Genomic DNA, 21,700 nt, shown 5'->3' on the forward strand with positions numbered 1-21,700 from the left:
GCAAAGTATTAAAAGTAATAAAAACTTGGCAAGGATTTAAAGAAAAGGGGCCTCCCTTTTACTGTTGGTGAAAGAGTAAGTTGAAAAAGTCTTTCTAAAAGGCAATTTGCTAATATCCGCCAAAATACAAAGTGTTCATACCATTTGACCCTGAACTTTCATTTCCAGGAATCTAACCTAAAGGAAGTGTTTGCTTGCACATGTTCATGTGTATTCAGTGCAGCATCTCTTTAGAACTGGGAGAAATTGGGAAGAATTTAAATGACTAATGATAATGGAATAGTTAAGTGAATTATGCCTCATCCATATTATGAAATATCTTTCAGGATGAAAAAGTATCTATATGAAAGCCTTACCTCCCACAAAAAAAAAAAAAAAAACACATATTGTTAGTGAAAGAAAGAGGAAGTTACAGAATAGATCAATTATTCCTCAAAAATCCTAGCTTCTTTGAAGTGTTTACTATAACCCCTCTTTGTGGTAGTCATCTACCTATCTCTCTGGCAATTCCCCTTATTCACAGAGAAACTCAGCACCTACGTTTCTCTCCAACTACTTCAATGATGATTCCTGAAGATTTCAACATCAGTATACTCTCTCAGTTCCTGTACCTCCTCCTAAATAAGTCTTTTTTTTTCCATCCTACTTCAGTTATCTACTCCCTGATCATATTCTAAATCTCATCCTGTCCAATAACTAACCCACCTCCCAGTCTCACTTTTAAGCTTCTCACATTTAGACCAACACTTCCTAGCTTTCTAACATGACTTGCAGTCACTTGCTAGTGACCCTACTTTTACAGTTCTCTACCACCATCAAAACTTCTAGCCCATTGACGCTACCATTCTTTCATTGTCCATAATGTCCGTCACCTTCTCAATTCCCTCCTTTAAATAACTTCAAAAACCATGGTCCAAAACTGTAACAACTTCCTTGTATACACTCGCCAGTTCATTGCATCTCTCCTTCTGTCATACTTCCAGCAAAACCCCAAGACTGCTTAAACCCAAAAGTGCCTTAATTGGTCTTATTTTCATTCTTGTCCCTTAAGTCACAGACTGCTAGCTACCTACCCAATATCCATTCTTTCTTTCCTTACCAAGAGAACCCATATTTTACTTGGGAGGTTAATGCACCCAGCTAAACCACTGTACTTCCTAGCCTCCCTGACAGCCAGAGAGTGTCTATGACACTGGACCATAAAGCACAAGTGAAGTCACTGAATGAGCTTTGGAGAAAACCCTTAAAAAAAAATCAGCTGATATGTGCCTTTCTGCCTCTGACTTCTGTCTACATGTGATTCTAGAGAAGGATCAGCCATCTCACACAAGGAGACAAGCACACTTGAAGATGCCTAAACAGAAAGACAAAAGCAACCTGACTTCCTGATGTCACATAGCTGCTATATCAGCCCTAGGCTGCATACATCTGGTTTCGGTTGCTAGAGAAAAATAAAACTCCTCATTTGTTTGGTCATTATTTTTGGGTCTCTACTATTTACAGTAAATACAATTCCTAACTTCTAGGCCCATTATAGTTTATTCCCTACACAGCAACCAGAGACCTTTTAAAAGTATAAATCAGATCACATTACTGGCTTCACATCACACTTAAAGTAAATTTAGGTTCTTTACCAGGTCAACTAGGCCTTCTTTGATCTGGCCCTTCTATTTCTTCCAACTCATCTCCTACCAAATCCCTATACCACCCTTTCACCCACCACTTGCACACTCAACTCCCTCCACACTGTTCCTTGAACAAGCCAAACTTGTTTCTATTTCAGGGACTTTGCATTTGCTGCTCCTCTGCCTAGAATACTCTTTCCTCATACTTTTACTTGGCTTGCTACCTCACTTAACCCACGTAGCAACTCCAATGTTGCCTCTCTGACAGACCTTCCTGATTATCTAAAACAGTTTTTTTGTGTCTCCTCAAGTTTCCTCTCTACCTCCCAGTAACTCTTCTGATCCTACTTTAGTAATATATATTAAGTATTTGTTTGCTAATTTACTGTCTTTGGCACTAGAATGGAATCTCCCTGGGCAAGGACCTCAGGTGTCTGCAGCACCATATCTCCAGTGCTTGGCACACAGTAGGGACACAAAAAATATCTGATGAGTAAATGACTATATAACATGAGTTCATTTATACTGAAAAAGACTAAAGTGTGTGTGTGTGTGTGTGTGTGTGTGTGTGTGTGTGTGTGAAAGTATATAAAGGACCTAAACTGATGTTACTAGTTGTTACTAGTTATCAAAGTTAACTATGGGGAGGATAATGAAAAATAAGGAAAAGAGGAATTTTCACATTTTGCTTTGCATATTTCTACATTATTTTTCTTTTCAAAAAAAACCCCAAAATTATATATGATACATGGCAGGAAGAAAGTTTTAAACATATTTGGAAATATAAATCCACTCACAGAATCATAAAATTTAGAAACTCAGAGTAACCTTAAGCATAATACTCCCCCCATAGGTAGGATAATCTATGATTACTAAGTAAGTATCTTCTAAAAGAACTAGAATTAGAAGAATAAAATTTCTTTAAAAAATTTTTTTTAATGTTTTTATTTATTTTTGAGACAGAGAGAGACAGAGCATGAGTAGGGGAGGGGCAGAGAGAGGGAGACACAAAATCCCAAGCAGGCTCCAGGCTCTGAGCTGTCAGCACAGAGCCCAACGCGGGGCTTGAACTCATGGACCGTGAGATCATGACCTGAGCTGAAGTCAGACGCTCAACCGACTGAGCCACCCAGGCGCCCCAAGAATAAAATTTCTTATTAACTTTTCATAGCCCTTATAAAATTTTTTACTATCACTTAAACAAAATAAAATATACCAAATAAAAAGTATATCAGTAGCATGTTATGCATCAAATAGTAATGATGAGTTGTGTAGAATGAATTTCCACTTACCATCCCTTGCTGAGTGGAAACTTTTAAGGATCTTCCTTCTCTAGATATACATCCAAATAATTATATATTTACTTTGTTTTCTTTTAGAAAATAAAATATGCACTCTAAGAGACACCTTTTTCTCTATCAAGTTCTCCATCCAGATGTCTAGCGCCTTTTAATTCTCCTTTACAACTTTATTAAGGCATATTTTACATGTTACATAATTTATCCACTTCAAGTGTATAATTTCAGTGACTTTCAGTAAATTTACCAACTTGTGGAACACACCATAATCAGTTGTAAAAATCTTCACCACTGCAATTAAATCACACAGGCCCATTTATTCTTACTCCCCATTCCCATCCCCTCCTCCAACAAACCATTAATCTACTGTCTGTCTCCATATATTTGCCTATCCTGGACATTTTCTGTAAATGGAATCATACAATGATGTGCATCCGTTGTATCTGGCTCTTCCCACTTAGCATCTTTCTGAGGTTCATCCAACTGGTAGCACGTTCCATTTTATTGCTGAATATTAGTCTACTGTACAGATATGCCATACTCGTGCCATTTGATTTTATGACTTGAATTTGCATTTTCCAGGTTGTACAATGGATGCCAGATAACTTGGGTACTTGCAGGTGGGTGGAGGGAGCTTTATATGTCATTTATTTAACCCAAAAGACATAGGTGAGCGTTTTTCAAGCCCAATCCAGTTTATATAGGGTGAGACTGCCCTAGCTTCACTTAAAAACATTCTGCCATCAATCCCTTTTAAAACCGCTTTTCTGTCCCTCCTTCCTAATAAGAATAAAAGCATAGTTCCCCAAGGTTTCCTTCTCTCTCCCAAAGCTTATTAAAAACCTCAGCTCTTACTATGCATTGTTTAACCTTCTTTTTCTACCTCCAATCCTTGTTTTCTTTTTATCTTCAAGCTGATAGGTTTAAATTTTCCATATTCTTTGTAAAAAAAGTATATCAGAATTAGGTATCTGCAGATTCTGGAATTTTATGTAAAAAGAATCTGTGGTTCTTTTGATGTGGTCGCTAAAAATAATTTCTTCTTAAGTAGAAAAACACTGTGTAAGTGATTTAAAAACAGAAACCAAAGTGGCAATCCCTATCAAAATAATACCAGCATTCTTCACAGAGCTAGAACAAACAATCCTAAAATTTGTATGGAATCAGAAAAGACCCCAAATAGCCAAAGCAATCTTGAAAAAGAAAACCAAAGCTGGAGGCATCACAATCCCAGACTTCAAGCTGTATTACAAAGCTATAATCAGCAAGACAGTATGATACTGGCACAAAAACAGACACTCAGATCAATGCAACAGAATAGAGAACCCAGAAATGGACCCACAAACATATGGCCAACTAATCTTTGACAAAGCAGGAAAGAATATCCAGTGGAATAAAGACTGTCTCTGCAGCAAGAGGTGCTGGGAAAACTGGACAACGACATGCAGAAGAATTAACCTGGACCACTTTCCTACACCATACACAAAAATAAACTCAAAATGGATGAAAGACCTAAATGTAAGACAGGAAGCCATCAAAATCCTAGATGAGAAAGCAGGCAAAAACCTCTTTGACTGCAGCCACAGCAACTTCTTACTCAACACGTCTCTGAAGGCAAGGGAAATAAAAGCAAAAATGAACTATTGCGACCTCATCAAAATAAAAAGCTTCTGCACAGCGAAGGAAACAATCAGCAAAACTAAAAGGAAACCAATGCAATGGGAGAAGTTATTTGCAAACGACATATCAGATAAAGGGTTAGTATCCAAAATCTATAAAGAACTTCTCAAACTCAATGCCCAAAAAACAAATAATCCCGTGAAGAAATGGGCAAAAGACATAGACACTTCTCCAAAGAAGACATCCAGATGGCCAACCAACACACGAAAAAATGCTCAACATCACTCATCATCAGGGAAATACAAATCAAAACCACAATGAGATACCACCTCACACCTGTCAGAATGGCTAACATTAACAACTCAGGCAACAACAGATGTTGGCGAGGATGCAGACAAAGAGGATCTCTTTTGCGCTGCTGGTGGGAATGCAAACTGGTACAGCCACTCTGGAAAACAGTATGGAGGTTCCTCAAAAAATTAAGAATAGAACTATCCTACGACCCAGCAATTGCACTAGTAGGTAGTTATCCAAGGGATACAGGCAGGCTGTTTCAAAGGGGCACATGCACCCCAATGTTTACAGCAGTGCTATCAACAATAGCCAAAGTATGGAAAGAGCCCAAATGTCCATCGATGGATGAGTGATAAAGGTGATATGGTGTGTATGTATATACATATATACACACACACACACACACACACACACACACACACACACACAATGGAGTATTACTCGAAAATCAAAAAGAATGAAATCTTGCCATTTGCAACTAACCACATGGATGCAACTAGAGGGTATTATGCTACGTGAAATTAGTCAATCAGAGAAAGACAAATATCATATGACTTCACTCATATGAGGAATTTAAGATACAAAACAGATGAACATAAGGGAAGGAAAGCAAAACTAATATAAAAACAGGGAGGGGGGACAAAACACAACAGACTCTTAAATACAGACAACCAACAGAGGGTTGCTGGAGGGGTTGTGGGAGGCAGGATGGGCTAAGTGGGTAAGGGACATTAAGGAATCTACTCCTGAAATCATTGTTGCACTATATCCTAACTTGGATGTAAATTAAAAAAAAAAAAAAAAAAAAAAAAAAAAAGGGCAGAAACCAAAGTGCCCTCATAATACTAATATAAAAGAAGCATGAGGGGGTGCCTGGGTGGCTCAGTGGGTCAAGCATCTGAGTTTGGCTCAGGTAATGATCTTGTAGTCTGTGAGTTCGAGCCCAGTGATGGGCTCTGTGCTGACAGCTCAGAGTCTGGAGCCTGCTTCATATTCTATGTCTTCCTCTCTCTCTGCCCCTCCCCTGTTCACGCTCTGTCTCTCTCTTTCTAAAGGTAAATTTTAAAAAACACTTACAAAAATTAAAAAAAAAAAGTTACTAGGTCATGATTTAAAAATAAATAAAATAAAATAAAATAAAATAAAATAAAATAAAAGGGAGCATGAGGACCCAAGTCAACATTTGACACTCTCACTTAAAAGAGAAAGTCAAAAAATGTATAATAATTAAGCAGAGTTCTCTATTTTCTCCTTCATGTGACCTCCTTAAATACTGATTTTTCCATTCAATATAAAATGCCACAATAATGTTATTGTCTCACCTGTTTTATGATGATGTCTGATTCAGATTAGGTGGATTATTTACCTTTACAAAACATTAAATATCCACATGTAGAATCATTTACGGAGGTGTGTAAGGTATGGTGGTATAGGGAAAGGGCTGGGGAAGGATGATACAAATCTTGTAACATTCTTCTTATTACCAGCCTTTTTGACATCTTAATTCTCTAAGTGATTCCCAGACAATTAGCTTGAGAACATCTAAAATAAGATGATGTGAACGTAGCTAAAAGCTTTCCCAGTGGTAAACATTCTCCACCTAGGAAATTATTTCACTACCCTCTGAATGGCCTAAGTTACAGTTCTTCTGGAGTACATAACAGAGTAAAAGCAACAAAAGATAACACCAATTACACATAATTAGAGGAACTTTGCAAGATAAGGAAAAATAATACAAGCTATTATTATTAAAGCTTAAATGTTGGCTTTTAACCAACATTTAAATGCCAAGAATACCCCCTTGTTGCAGGTGTAAGATAGGCTTGGTGAGCTACATTTTCATCTTTGAAAGGATAGCTAAAAAGATGTTCTTAGTTAAGGTTTACTCTACTTCTATTATAGCTACGGTATAAGGTAATACAGAGAAAGGCTCTGCATTGTAAATTAAAAACCCACTAAGCATTCTTTAATGTCATTATTTCAATTTACTTTAAGAATATGAGTGATATGATAATGTGTATACTATACCTTTCTCAGGCTTTCATATTCCTCACGAAGTTCCCCAGGCTTGCTTAATTTGATTGGTGCTCTGAATATAAACTCTGGAGAAAAGGGAAAAGAAACACTTTTTAACAGAAGTTTCTAGGAAAGAACCCCAAACCTTGTCCTACTGCTGTCCTCACATTATAAACCACATGAAAATTGTAGTCATCTTAATTTGAATAGTCATTCATTCGTTAACAAATATTTATTAAAGGGTATAAATGAGGCAGAGTTCTAAGCACCAGTTCAGAAGCACTGAACACATAAAGCCCTTGCTCTCGTGGAGTTTAGGATCTTACAGACAGTAAACAAACAAGTGTGTACATAATACCACTGGTGGTACTGTTATGGAGGAAAATAAATGTAGGATGAAAGAAAAAGATTATTTTATATAGAATGGTCTGGAAGGGCCTGGTAAAATAACATGTAAAAGGACCTCAAGGAAAAACTATACTTAAAGTTCTTAGTTCAATGTTACTAAGTAACATTTTAAATGAGCTGAAGTTTTATTCATAACACTGTATCTTTCTATTTCTTTTTCAACATTGCCATTGCCAGCAGAGTATTTTCCTGTATCCAACCTGTAAATATTTCCAGTATATAACCTGATTTTTTTACCCTTAAAGCCTTTGTGGTTTTTATTGGCCTATAGAAGAAAGCCAAAACTCTTCAATCTGTCATTCAAGGCCCTCCAAAGACAGATCACAACTTCATCTTTCTCCAGCATTGGATCTCTTAACCCTTGACTGTTTAGTTACAATAGATCCATGCCATATATTTTTAAACTTTCTACACTGTTTTCTTAGCTGAAATTCTATTTTCTACCCTCATCTCTCTATATTTTTAAGTCCAAGCTATCCAGGACCACAGGAGACATACAGTACACACGGGTAATATAAATAGATGATAAAAATCCGAATTAAGAATAGGAATAAAAGATAGTTCTAGGGGCACCTGGGTTGCTCATTTGGTTAAGCATCCGACTCTTGATTTTGGCTCAGGTCATGATCTCAGAGTTGTGAGATCAAGCCCTGCATCCGGCGCCATGCTGGGCATGGAGCCTGCTTAAGATTCTCCCTCTGGAAAATGGGTGATGGGCACTGAGAAGGACACTTGTTGGGATGAGCACTGGGTGTTGTATATAAGCGATGAATCACAGGAATCTACCCCAAAACCAAGAGGACACTGTACACACTGTATGTTAGCCAACTTGACAATAAATTATATTAAAAAAAAAAAATTCTCCTTCTCCCTTGTCCTCTGCCCCTCCCCCACTAACGTGTGCGCTCACTCACGCGCGCTTTCTCTCTCAAAATAAATAAATAAATAAGTTCTAAATGCTAACAAAAAGGAGCGGAAAAGTCCACATTTACACTCCTTAAATGTGACATTTCTATATAACTCTATGTATATGTAGTAGTCAAAATACAGTATTAATTTTAAGACTTTCTAAGAACTCTATATCCACTAAGGTTGATAAATATTTGTTGTAGACAAGTAGGCTCCTCAAAAAAATTGACTTTTGTCCTTTTTCAGTTGTCTCAACTATTCTGAAAGACTCTAGCATACCTAAGAAATATGGAAGATAGAAACACTGGATCTAATGCAGAAGCAGGGAACAGTAACTTAAAGGCCTACAAGTACTAGAGAACTGTTAGACTTTGCATGTGGGAGGCAAACATTCCACCACCTTCACTCACTTAAAAAAAGTCCTGATGACTATTTTCATCATATCCCTTAAGCACATTTCTAATTATAGGCAAACAGTATTTAAAATCTGATGCTTTAATAGAGAAGGAGAAGCAGAGAGGTAAAAGAAAACCCTTAAGGCAATACAGTACTTTGAATCCATTTATGGAGAACCTATCACATGTAAAATACTTCATATAGGGGCGCCTGGGTGGCGCAGTCGGTTAAGCGTCCGACTTCAGCCAGGTCACGATCTCGCGGTCCGTGAGTTCGAGCCCCGCGTCAGGCTCTGGGCTGATGGCTCAGAGCCTGGAGCCTGCTTCCGATTCTGTGTCTCCCTCTCTCTCTGCCCCTCCCCCATTCATGCTCTGTCTCTTTCTGTCCCAAAAATAAATAAACGTTGAAAAAAAAATACTTCATATATATTTTCTCAGTGAATCTTCACAGAAACTTTGTAAGGTAGGTATTATACCCATTTTACAAGAAGGAAAATGAGAGGTTAATGACTTGCCTAAGACCACAAAACTAGTAAATGGCAAAACCAACAGAAAACTATTAATAGGAATAAAGAGGGAAATCAAATAATGATTAAAAAGGCAACCCAACCAAGAAGATATAATAATCACAAACTTGTATGAACATATACCACAGCAAAAAAACTAATAACATTATAAGGAGGAATTAATAAATCCAAAATAATGGTAAGAAATTTTAACACACCACAACTAAAAACACATCAGGCAGTCCAAAAGGAAGTAAAAATGTAGAAAAACTGAACAAAAAAATTAACAAACTTTATCCTAATATATTTACATATATGTGCACTCAATGAATAGAATATATATTCCTTAAAGCAAACAAGGAACAATTAAAAATTCACTAGGTCACAAAGAACTTCCAAAGAATTCATATTATACAGACTTTGCTCTTGGATCCTAGCTGCTATTTTCCAAGCCAAGTTTTCTGGCTACTTGGCTGGTTATTTTGGATTACCCAATATTCTTTTTCAATAAATTCTTTTTCTGCTTAAATTTGCCAGAGTAGATTTCTGCTGATTAAAACAGACAACCGGATGGTTGCATCTTTTAGGTGAAACTATGAAATGACCCATAAACCAAGCTCTAGTAAAACAGGTTAAGAAAAAAAAGAGAGAGAAGACAAAGTAATACCTAGAATAAAGAGAAGGACCAAAATACAGATATCAAGGTGGGGGGGAGGGGTGTTAAATCTCCAAAGGTTATCAAACAATGCTATAATGAATGATCTTGCATGCATATCATTTTGCAAGTATATTCATAGATCAAAGTGTTAGAATTACAGTTACTGTGTCAAAGAATATGTACCTACGTGTTTTTGTAATTCTGACAGACAATACCAAGTCTTCCTTCCTTCCGGTAGCCTATACTGATTTAAGTTCCACCAGCAATGCATAAGAATGCCATTTCCTCATACCTTTTCCAACACAACAAGTGTTGAAACATTTTAGTTTTGCCAATCTAATAGGCGAAATTCTGTATCTTATATACATATTTTATGAGTGAAATTGAGTACTTTTCATGTTTGAGTAATTTGCATTTACTTTGATATGAAATGTTCTTTACTCCTTATATTAACTTTTTCTTCTTGATTTGTAAAAGCTCTCTTTCTTTAAGGTAAATTAGCTTTATGTCACATAACTAGCAATACTTTTCCTAGTCTATCATTTGCCTTGACTTTGCTTATAGTGGTTATTTTTATGTAGTTATATTAATCAAACTTCTCCTTTTATGGCTTCAGTATTTTTGTACAATTGGAAAGACCTTCCCCAGGCCAAAATATAATAGCAAATTCTATCATATTTTCTTCTGGTACAAAGTATAAGATTCTTCTGTCTCCTTTTAAAAATTCCAAACCTTTATTTTTATTTGAGGAGCAACAAGAGGAAGACAGTCTTATTCAGGCTTATAAATTTACTATCCAACACAAGGGACCAAAAATATTTTAGTGGTGGCCTGGTGGAAATGATGACAATTTTTATTTACTGTTGGAGAATTTGTTTTCTTGAAAACGGTCTTGCTAACATTTAGAACAAAATGTCCAAAGAGCTTACCGTCTTCATCACATAGTGTAAATAATACAAAGTTAAAAGCCTGATCCCCAACTTAGAAGTTTCCAGAGCTTTGGAGAACTCATCTCAACTACTTCCTCTTCTGTAAAATCAGAGTATTATGACCGGCCATTATGAGGATCAAATGAGTATAATGAAAATGAAAACACTATAAACTATTTCAGCCAGTATAGTGGAATGCAAAAAAATCTACTAACTACAAAATTGTCTCTGGTATTGGAGAGAGAAAGAAGTTGTGGTTTGGTATGGTTTACTTGCAATTACAACTTACAAGAAAAAAATATAATTATTCAATTGCTTTGATAAGTATATTACATTGCAAGTTAAATTAACTTTCGGACACCTATTAATAGAAATCTCAAAGTTTATATATAAGGCCAAGTGGAACTCAGCATACTGACTGAAATCTGGGCCTTGACTTATTTGAGAGTAAAAGGTAATGGGTAGGGTAGAGGTGAAGTACCAATTTACATTCACCAAAATCAGTACTAATATAGATTAGCTTAATCTCAGATTAAGATTAATAATGTTTAGGGGCAACTGGGTGGTGGCTCAGTCAGTTAAGCCTCTGACTTGGGCTCAGGTCATGATCTCATGGTTTGTGAGTTTGAGCATTACGTAGCGCTCTGTGCTGACAGCTCAGAGCCTGGAACCTGTTTCAGATTCTGTGTCTCCCTCTCTCTCTGCTCCTCCCCCACTCACGTTCTCTCTCTCTCAAAAATAATAAACATTAAAAAAATTTTTTTTAAAGATTAATGATGTTTAATGCTTTAACAATACAAAATGCTAAATAGTCAAGATCATTTTTTGCCCCAACAGAACTGTGCTACATTAAATGGCATTGTGCCCCCAAATTCACAAATTACATAAATACAAAAAAACTGTGAATTGATCCAACATGACACTAATTTAAATATTTAATCCTATTTCCCATTTTACTAATGCCCTCTAGAAATGTCAACATGGCAAAAAAAAAAATCCCATCTTTATCCTATGGACTTGCAAAAAAACCCCATATTAGATTCTAATACCTGCTCGGTCAATCAAGTGAAAGTATTTAGAAATGCCAAGGCTTCTCTTTGCCTTGGTCTCTTCATCTATCAAATAAAGATCAAAATACTGGCCAACCTACCTCCTAGGAATGCAGAAGATCACAATTAATAGAAGTAGGAGTAATCAATGAAGAATCCCTATAATAAATAAAAACAGCTAACATTTAATAAAAGTACACTATATACTAAATGTCACACACACACACACACACACACACACACACACACACATACACACAATGTAGAAAAGAATTAACATAGCAGGCCTCACTGCCTATCTCAAAAGGCCCACTTACAAGGTTGGCCCTTGGCTGACTGGGGCCTAGGAACTTGGATTTCAGTAGAGTTTGCACCCCCACAACTGATTAGGTACAGATTTACTACACCTAAATTATTTATAGAAACAATACAGTTATGGTGAATACCTTCTTTCGGGCTGGGAGTCTGTAATTTTGGCACATGCTAGGCAGAGGGTGCCCATCATCAGCCCCTAATAAAAACTCTAATGAGCTTCCCTAGTTGGCAACATTTCACATGTGTTGTAACAACTTGTTACTAGGGAAATTAAGCATGTCCTGTGTGACTTAACTGAAAGTGGACTCTGGAAGCTTTCATCTGGTTTCCCCTGAACTTTGTCTCATGTGCCTTTGCTGATTTTGAATTATATTCTTTCACTATAATAATTCATAGCCATGAGCATAACTATATGCAGTGTCCTATTAGTACTGCTGGTGAATCATCATAACTGGGTGGTCTTGGGCTTTCCTGAGACACACACACACACACACACACACACACCCCATGGACTAAAATTAAAATCTCTTTAGATCTCATTTCTACCTGAGAGACAAGGGTGGCAACACACTAGATAACTTGTAAAGTTAATGATTCAGTAACAATATTTTTATTTCATTTTAATTTACTACTCAATAGGTTTCTCCAAATTCTGAAATACTCTATTAAAGTTTAACATGATGGTAAAAATGCTATTAGATTTTAAACTTACGTAAGAGTAGCTATAATATCTAAATAATTTCTTTGAAGCTTTTTGAAATGTGGTGTTTCAATCTGCTTTAACTATTGAGAAATGGAACAGAAAAGGGCCAGGAAAATGAAAATCTCCCATTTTTTTTTTTAACGCTTATTTATTTTTGAGACAGAGAGAGACAGAGCATGAACGGGGGAGGGTCAGAGAGAGGGAGACACAGAATCCGAAACAGGCTCCAGGCTCTGAGCTGTGAGCCCAGAGCCCGACGCAGGGCTCGAACTCACGGACCGCGAGATCATGACCTGAGCCGAAGTCGGCCGCCCAACCGACTGAGCCACCCAGGCGCCCCGAAAATCTCCCCTTTTAAATCACAGCCTTTTACAATGTCTCTTAAAGCTGACTGGAAAACATGTATAAAATCAACATTATTAATTATACTAAGACATTTATCAATCATTATTAACCTTTCAGGTTCCCCACCTTTTAATAAAGAAAAAAACAATCACTTATAATACAAGAGCTGCTGTCTGCTGATGTGGGACTTTTTTCTCTTTATTTCCCTCTGCCTTTCTAGGGTCATAAGTCAGATTCCTCCACTCCAAAAGATGAAATTATGGCTGAAACACCTGCAATGCTACCACTAGAGCAGAGCAACTGGAGAAAACCCAGATGACCCTGGTATGGTGATGCCTTTTCATATATACTATCAAAAATATAATTCGTAGACATCATTAAAATTAAAAATGTCTGCTCTGCAAAAGACAATGTCAAGAGAATGAGAAGATAAACCACAGACTGGACAAAATATTTGCAACAGACATAGCTGATATAAACATAAGACTATTACCTAAAATATACAAAGAACTAGGGGTGCCTGGCTGGCTCAGTCAGTAGAGCATGCAACTCTTGATCTCGGGGTTGTGAGTTCAAGCCCCATGCTAGATGCAGAGATTACTTCCAAAAAATTATAAGTTTTTTAAAAATATACAAAGAACTATTAAATTCAAAAGAAAACAATCTGATTTTTTTTTAATGGGTAAAAGACCTTAACAGACACCTCACCAAGGATATACACATGGCAATAAGCACATAAAAAGATACTCCATATCATAGGTCATTAAGGAGTTATGAATTAAAACAAGATACCACTACACACCTATTAGAATAGCCAAAATCCAAAATATGGAGAAAACCAAATGCTGGCGAGGATGTGGAGCAACAGGAACTCATTCACCACTAGTGAGAATGCAAAATGGTACAGCCACTTTGGAAGACAGTCTGGCAGTTTCTTACAAAACTAAACAGTCTTACCATATGATCCACCAATTGTACTCCTTGATATTTACACAAAGGAGTTAAAAACTTACGTCCACACAAAAACCTGCACAAAGATATTTTTATCTGCTTTATACATAATCACTAAAACTTGGAGACAACCAAGATATCCTTCAGTAAGTAAATGGATAAATAAACTGTGGTACATCCAGAAAATGGAATATTATTTAGTGTTAAAAAGAAATGAGCTATTAAAGACATGAAATGACATGGAGGAAACTTAAATGCATATTACTAAGTGAAAGAAGCCACTCTGAAAAAGCTACATATTGAATGATTCCAACCACATGACATTCTAGAAAAGACAAAATTATGGAGACAAAAAAAAAAAAAAAAAGACCAGGGTTTGCCATGAATGGAGGGGGGTAGGGATGAGGTGGCAGAGCACAGAGAACTCTTACCCCAGTAAAAACACACTATACAGGGGCACCTGGGTAGCTCAGTTGGTTAAGCGTCTGACTTTAGCTCAAGTCATGATCTCACAGTTTGTGAGTTCAAACACCACCATGGCGCTCTGTGCTGATGCTCAGTCCAGAGCCTGGAGCCTGCTTCAGATTCTGGGTCTCCCTCTCTCTCTGCCCCTCCCCCGCTCCCACTCTGTCTCTGTCTCTCTCAAAAATAAATAAAACATAAAATATTTTTAAAAATTTAATAAAAAAATACTCTGTACAATATTATAATGATGGATATATGTCATTATATATTTGTCCAAACCCAAAGAACATACAAGAGTGAACACTAAAGCAAACTACAGACTGTGTGATTATAATGTGGCATTGTAGGCTCATCCTTGGTAACAAATCTAATATTTTGGTGAATGATATTGATAACGTGGGAGACTAAAAACACCACTACCCTCCTTAGTCCAGAGAAGTTAGTCCCAAACCCAATTCCTCTACCAGCTTCTATAGGGATTTTCAAGTGTTTCAGTAGCATAGAAACAACCACTCACCTTTCCTTCACTGCACAGAAAAGACAAGCTAGAAACTACTTCAGGTGTCACTGAGGTGCTGAATATCTTGGTATTTATAAATGAATCCATTGGTTGTAATACTTTCTTAATGCCTGTCCTCCAACTACTACTATGTTTAACAGGAAGAGAAACTCTCTAAGGATATGATGCCTTAAGAATGACACATCCCTGTGGCTGGTGACCTAAACAGAGTATTGCATTCAGTCTAATGTGAACTGGAGGAGCAGCTATACTTCCTTGAAGGTCCTTCCTGAAAAGGATTTTCTCTGGGGTGGGGTGACTGGGTTATTAATAAAGGCAAACAAACAAAACAAAATAGAAGACAGGCATTTTTCTAATTGTACCAAAACCTCAGGAATGAAGCATCACTGACAAATCATACTCAATACAAAATTAGAAAAAGAAACTCACTCAACTGTACTGGGAAGATGTTAACCCTAACAACTCCCAAATCCAAAGTTAATCATTCCTTGGTACCTGGCTATGCTTGAGTTTTCACCCCTGTACATTCAAATTCTTATCAGTACATCAGAAAGAACAAGAACTTTGGACTCAGGTCCCAAGACCTAGATCCTAATTTGAATACTCAGACTTACTAGCTATTTATCCTTGGGCAAATTAAAAAAAAAAATTCTCTTTGGGTAATTTCCATCTCTATCACCACCTGCGACACCATTATGATGGCCAGCAGTTATGTAACACTTACATTATGCCAGGCTCATTTCTAAGCACTTTGTATTTATTAACTCATCTAATCGTTATAATGACCAAAGGGGACATACTATTATCCCAATTTTATAGAGCATTTAATTTGCCCAAGGCTATGCTGCTATCAGTGAAAGAGTTATGACTTGAACCCAAGCAATCTGGCTCCAGAATCTGTGCTCTTATTCACAATTCCTTATTACTTCTTTAATAATAATTTTTTTAAAGCCTAAAATCCCTATAAAACAATAGGCAAACAACATGAACAGGTGGCTTATAGCAAAAATGAAGTCAGAGGTTGGCACCCAACTCTTGATTTCAGCTCAGGACATAGTCTTGTGGTTTGTGAGGTTGACCCCCTGAAGGAAGAAGCACGGAGCCTACTTAGAATCCTCTCTCCCTCTATGCCCCTCCCCTGCTTGCATGTACTCTCTTTCTCTCTCTCAAAATAAATAAACATTTAAAAATAAATTCAGATGACTTATAAACATATTAAAATGTGTTCAATGTCACTCATATTTTAAGATACCAAGAACTTTTAAAACAAAACAGATTGTTTTGTTTTTATCAGATTGGCAAAAATCAAAGAGTTTGATAAAGACGAGTTAGCAAAGGTATCATTTATCTTAAAGATATCTCACAGATGTGTACAAAGATGTTACGTATAAGAATGTTCACTGTGGGGGCGCCTGGGTGGCTCAGTCAGTTGAGCGCTCAGGTCATGATCTCAGGTTGACGAGTTCGAGCCCTGTGTGGGGCTCTGTGCTGATGGCTTGGAGCCTGGAGCCTGCTTCAGATTCTGTATCTCCCTCTCTCTCTGCCCCTCCCCTGCCCATGCTCTGTCTCTCTCTGTCTCAAAAATAAACACTTAAAAAAAATTTTTTTTTAAATAATGTTCACTGTGGATCCTCACAGTGAAAAGACTAAAGACTGAAAACAACCTAAATATCCTTCAATTAGAGACACTGAATAAATTATCAGATGACTGGGATACCATGAATCTATTACTATACTGTCTGCTTTAATTCCTGGTCTGGTTTCTTGGTTTACCCAGTAATTTTTATTAGAATGTCTTTCATTGTGTATGAAAAACTGTAGAGGCTCTGGATGATATTACATTCCTACAGAGGATTCATCATATTCTCCATAAGCATTTAGAATGAGGGCAGATCACCTCACAATCCAATCAGGACAGGAGCGGATTCAAGGCTGGCTGCAGTCTTTGTAAAGCTTGTAAAGCTTACCCTGCTTTGTAGCCCTTCAGAGGTCCAACTGAGAGTCCGGGTGTTTACCAGGACTACTTCCCTTGGAAGGTCTTCAAATTTTCTCTCCATTAAAGAACTGCTACAAGAATCCTTTGCTTTTCAGTAGCTTTCTGTGAAGGTTCTTAGCCCTTTTTTTACCCTCCACAGTTTAAGAATCAACAAATCCTTAAGATAAAAAAGCAGGTAGAGGGAGAAAAGGGAGTGGGGAAATGTACTTCCCTTCTCTCTGGGATCTTGGCCTCTCAAGTTCTTGTTGCTCTGTCAGCCTTGAACTACAATTTTTGTATCCCCAGCCCCATGAAGAAAGCTTTGCTATCTTTCCACCTCTTAAAGTTACACTCTCCATTCGCCAAGAGACCACAAATGTCTGAAGTCCTGGCTGCTTTAGCAACGTATCAATGCCTTCATATAGATTTTTTTTTTTTTAATCAGGCTTTTCTAGTTATTCTCAACAGGAGTTTTGGTCTGCTACAATCTGCTCCATCATAGCCAGAATCAAAATCTACATTTTTCATAAGCAGTGGAAAAGACAAATTTTTATCATCAGACAACAGACCATTACTATAGAAGGAATGAGCAGTGAGGAAGAATACAAAAGTAGAGAATATTCCTTCGAGAAAATCAAGAAAGGGATACAGTAAAGGTAAAAACATTTGTGTTCCAAGTCCTAAAGAAACTTAAAATCTTTCTAGGGGAGGAAAAACATACTTGGTTGGGTGAGACAATTATAGAATGTCAAAGAGTTATAAAACTAAACATTTAAGAGCTGCATAGAACAGGGGCACCTGGCTGGCTCAGTCAGTAGAGCATATGACTCTTGACCTCAGCGTTATAAGTTTGAGTCCATATTGGATGTAGAGATTACTTAAAAACAAAATCTTAAAAAAAAAAAAAAAGAGCTGCATAGAACAGCAAGAGATAGAGGTGCACAAAAGCAAAAGGAAGACAATGAATCCAAGTACATCTTCTATAACAAAACATATGTAAGTGCAGAGATCCACAGGATACAAGAGGGCATTATCCATATTAATTTCAAGGTTACCTACTTGTACTATCCACCAAACAACCACTATCAAATAGAGTAAGTGAAAGGAGAAATCTTAATGTTAAATTAAGCATATCATTTAGAATTAGGAAGGTGGAGACATGCAGAGTGAACCACAAATCCATTCTAAAATGAGACTAAAGTGTTTTCTATTTTATCTACTATTTTTTGGTTTACTCCTTCTAACTCTAAGAGTTCAGATGACAGCCAAGTACTAACTGTCCAAGTACTAACTGTCTTAAACTAACGCAACTGTTCATTTCCCCACTTGCCCAAGACAAATAACAATTTATAGCAAGCAATATAAAGAGTGGTTACCTGGGGAAAAGAAGGGCAGAGAGAAAAAGTTAAAAGCTAATAAAATGTTAATACCAAACTTTAAGACTGTTTACTTAAGTACTGTAATTAACACCACAGATTACCACTACATGAACTTATACTGCTTGTATTTTAAAACTATCCTTTGGCAAAGAACTAATCAAATCAAAATGTTACAGCTCACATACCAAGAACATATAAAATGCTTACAACTTTTGACCTAATAATTAATCTCCAGGAATCTAAGAAAATAATCTAAAATACAGAAAAACTTTTACATAAAAAGATTTTCATTGCAACCTATTCATAATTGCAAAACAAAAACTGAGAATAACCTAAAAGTCCAATTTTGAGAGAATGATCAGGCTAATTACAGACAGTCTATATAATGCATGATTATTCTGCCATTAAAATTTTATATAAAGACTTTTTAATAATGGGAGATATAAGAAAGAAATAATAAGATAGAAAGATAGAAAACCATTTAGATTAAACGAGAGATGCAAGTTGCCAGACTCAATGCCTTATAATTTCAAACATAAAAAAGAAAACAAAAAACATTAAGCAGGGGCATGTGACTGGCGCCACTGGTAGAGCAACAACTCCTGATCTAGGGGTCATGAGTTCAAGCCCCACACTGGGCACAGAGCCTGCTTAAAGAAAACAAACAAACAAACACTAAGCATAGAAATAGCAATAAACAAGTGGAAACAGCAATATAAATGAAGAAGTCACAAAAGGAACAAAAATATTAAGTTATCATGTAAAAAGTATGTAAGAATAATGAAAAAAGTTTCCAGAGATTAGGAAATTAAAGGAGGAATGACCAGTGAAGAAGAAGGGAGTTGCTGTGGGAAGAAAAAACATACAAAACAAGGCATGACACCTGAAATTAATACTACACTATATGTTAACTAACTGGAATTTAAATAAAAACTTGAGGGGCGTCTAGTGGCTCAGTTGGTTGAGCATCCGACTCTTGATTTCGGCTCAGGTCATGACCTCACAGATACAAGATCCAGCCCCATATCGGGCTCCACACTGAGCATGGAGCTTACTTGGGTCTCTCTCTCTCTCTCTCTCTCTCTCTCTCTCTCTCTCTGTCTGTCTGTCTCTCTCTGTCTCTCCCCTGCTTGCATGCTCTCTCTCTCAAAATAAATAAACATTTTTTTAAAACCCTTGAAAATAAAAAAAAAGTATGAGACCCTTTGCCCAAAGCATTTATAATATAGCTTATTAATGAAGACAAATTCATAAAGTTTTTAAAAAGATTTAAATAACAACAGAGATGATGACAGATGCAATTATCACAAAATAAACAATTGCTTAGTGAAGCTTACAAGCCAATACTACAATACTCATCCGCCCACCCACAGGAGGAAGAGAACCAGGGCTGGGAAGGAGAGGCAAGACTTTAAGATGGGACGAAGCATGGGCGCCTGGGTGGCTCAGTCGGTTAAGCGTCCAACTTCGGCTCAGGTCATGATCTCACGGTCTGTGGGTTCAAGCTCCGCATCAGGCTCTGTGCTGACAGCTCAGAGCCTGGAGCCTGCTTCCGATTCTGTGTCTCCCTCTCTCTCTGCCCCTCCCCTGCTCATGCTCTGTCTCTCTCTGTCGCAAAAATAAATAAAAACATAAAAAAAAAATTAAAAAAAAAAAAGATGGGACGAAGCAGAGTCTAACTGGTAAAATTTAATTAAAAAGATGGGAGAAAAAGCAATTCATGCGAACAACAAAGCATGAAGTATAAAGGCTGGACAGTGAATAACTAAAACAGTGTTTAACTAAAACAGAAAGGTTGTACAGGCCAGAAAGGTAGGCTCGGGCTAGATTATAGAGAACCTTCAACAAGGTTCTCTATGAAGTTAGGCTAAGGAATCTAAACTTCACCCGGTCGGAAGCAATGATGATACTAACATATTTAATCTTATTAATATGGTACGACTATTAATAAACTATAAAACCTGTTATCCCACATGCTTGGGGAATAGGTTGTTCTTTACTTTTATGTGGTAACAATGCCAAATTTGGGCAGAATCCCCCCTACATACAGTATGAAGGAGGTACTTCTGTGATTCTATCAGCAGTGCTTGCCTGGGTTGGTCACTCAGTTAAATACTTTTTTTTAATATAGCACTTTACCAAACATATGAGTATACCTGATAACTTCTTAAGTACAAAATCCCGGGCTGTGGATACCACTCAGATACTCTCTGGGCACACCACAACATCTCTAGCCCTCAGTTTCCCCATTCCCAAAAGGGTAACAATAACTCCCTTAAATGAACTATTATGAATGATTAAATGTGATTTAATGTGATGTGTCTGGTACAGTGTTGGCTACATAACTGATATTCATTGAATGTAGAAACTTCCCTATAAGGATATAGGGATATATATCAGGGATATAAATTTCTTGGAATTGTAGGAAAATATGAGAAATTCAATGAAAAAAAAATGGCACCAAAGTGTTTTTTCATATATGTATTAGTGGGTCAACTTTAAAGTACTTACTAAATTAACTGCTAATAAAAATTAATAAATACTCAAATTTCAAGTTGCATCTTGCTCCCTTAGCTTAAAGAATTAACCTGATTTGTACCGTGATTTGGAAAGAATAATGAGTAGCCCAAGACTATAGACTCGTGGCCAGAGAGTAAATATTTCAGGCTTTGCAGACCATAAGGTCTCTGTCCACTCTGCTACTGTAGCATGAAAGCAGCCATAGACAATAAGTATGGCTGTGTTCCAAGAAAAGCTTTATTTACAAAAATGAGCAGCAGGCTGGGTCTGGCCTGCTGACTCTAGCTATCAATGCCTGGTGCTAAATGTTTGCATTACCACCTCTCCCCTCACCCCCGCCCCCCCCCCAAATTCATATGTTGAAACCTAATCCCCAGTGTGATGGCATTTAGAGGTGGGGCCTTGCAAAGGTGATTAGGTCATGAGGGCTTTGCCCTCATGAATGGGATTAGTGCCCGTATGAAAGAGATGCTAGAGACCTCTGCCTTTCAACCAAGTGAGGACAAACGCAGCAAGAAAATGAGTCCGTGAACAAGGAGGTGGGCCCTCACAAGACACCAAATCTACTAGCATCTTGATCTTTGACTTCCCAGCCTCCAGGACCATAAGAAAATAATGTCTGTTGTTTATAAGCCACCTAGTCCATGATACTCTGCTATAACAGCCCAAATTGACTAAGACACATGGATTGGAGAAAGACAAAGTAACAGAGATCAACAGAATTTGCAAACGCACATATTAAACAAGAGTAGAGTGAAAGCAGTAAGCTTCCTTGTTTAGTCCAGAAATGGCCCAAACAATTAGACATGGTTAGGCAGCC

General features: G+C 37.1%; 1 protein-coding gene across 5 annotated transcripts in view; it reads right to left on the reverse strand.

Moving 5' to 3' along the window:
• RNF169 (ring finger protein 169) overlaps positions 1-21,700 on the reverse strand; it is a 109,723-nt gene that overhangs the window by 68,559 nt on the left and 19,464 nt on the right. For all 5 annotated transcript variants that reach the window (XM_030332172.1, XM_030332171.1, XM_030332168.1 and 2 more), the window contains exon 2: positions 6,866-6,939. In XM_030332172.1, coding sequence (XP_030188032.1) covers positions 6,866-6,939 — 74 coding nt within the window. The remainder of the gene's footprint in view (positions 1-6,865; positions 6,940-21,700) is intronic.

The sequence above is a fragment of the Lynx canadensis genome, chromosome D1 (assembly GCF_007474595.2).
Source record: "Lynx canadensis isolate LIC74 chromosome D1, mLynCan4.pri.v2, whole genome shotgun sequence".
NCBI classification, from domain to species: Eukaryota; Metazoa; Chordata; class Mammalia; order Carnivora; family Felidae; genus Lynx; species Lynx canadensis.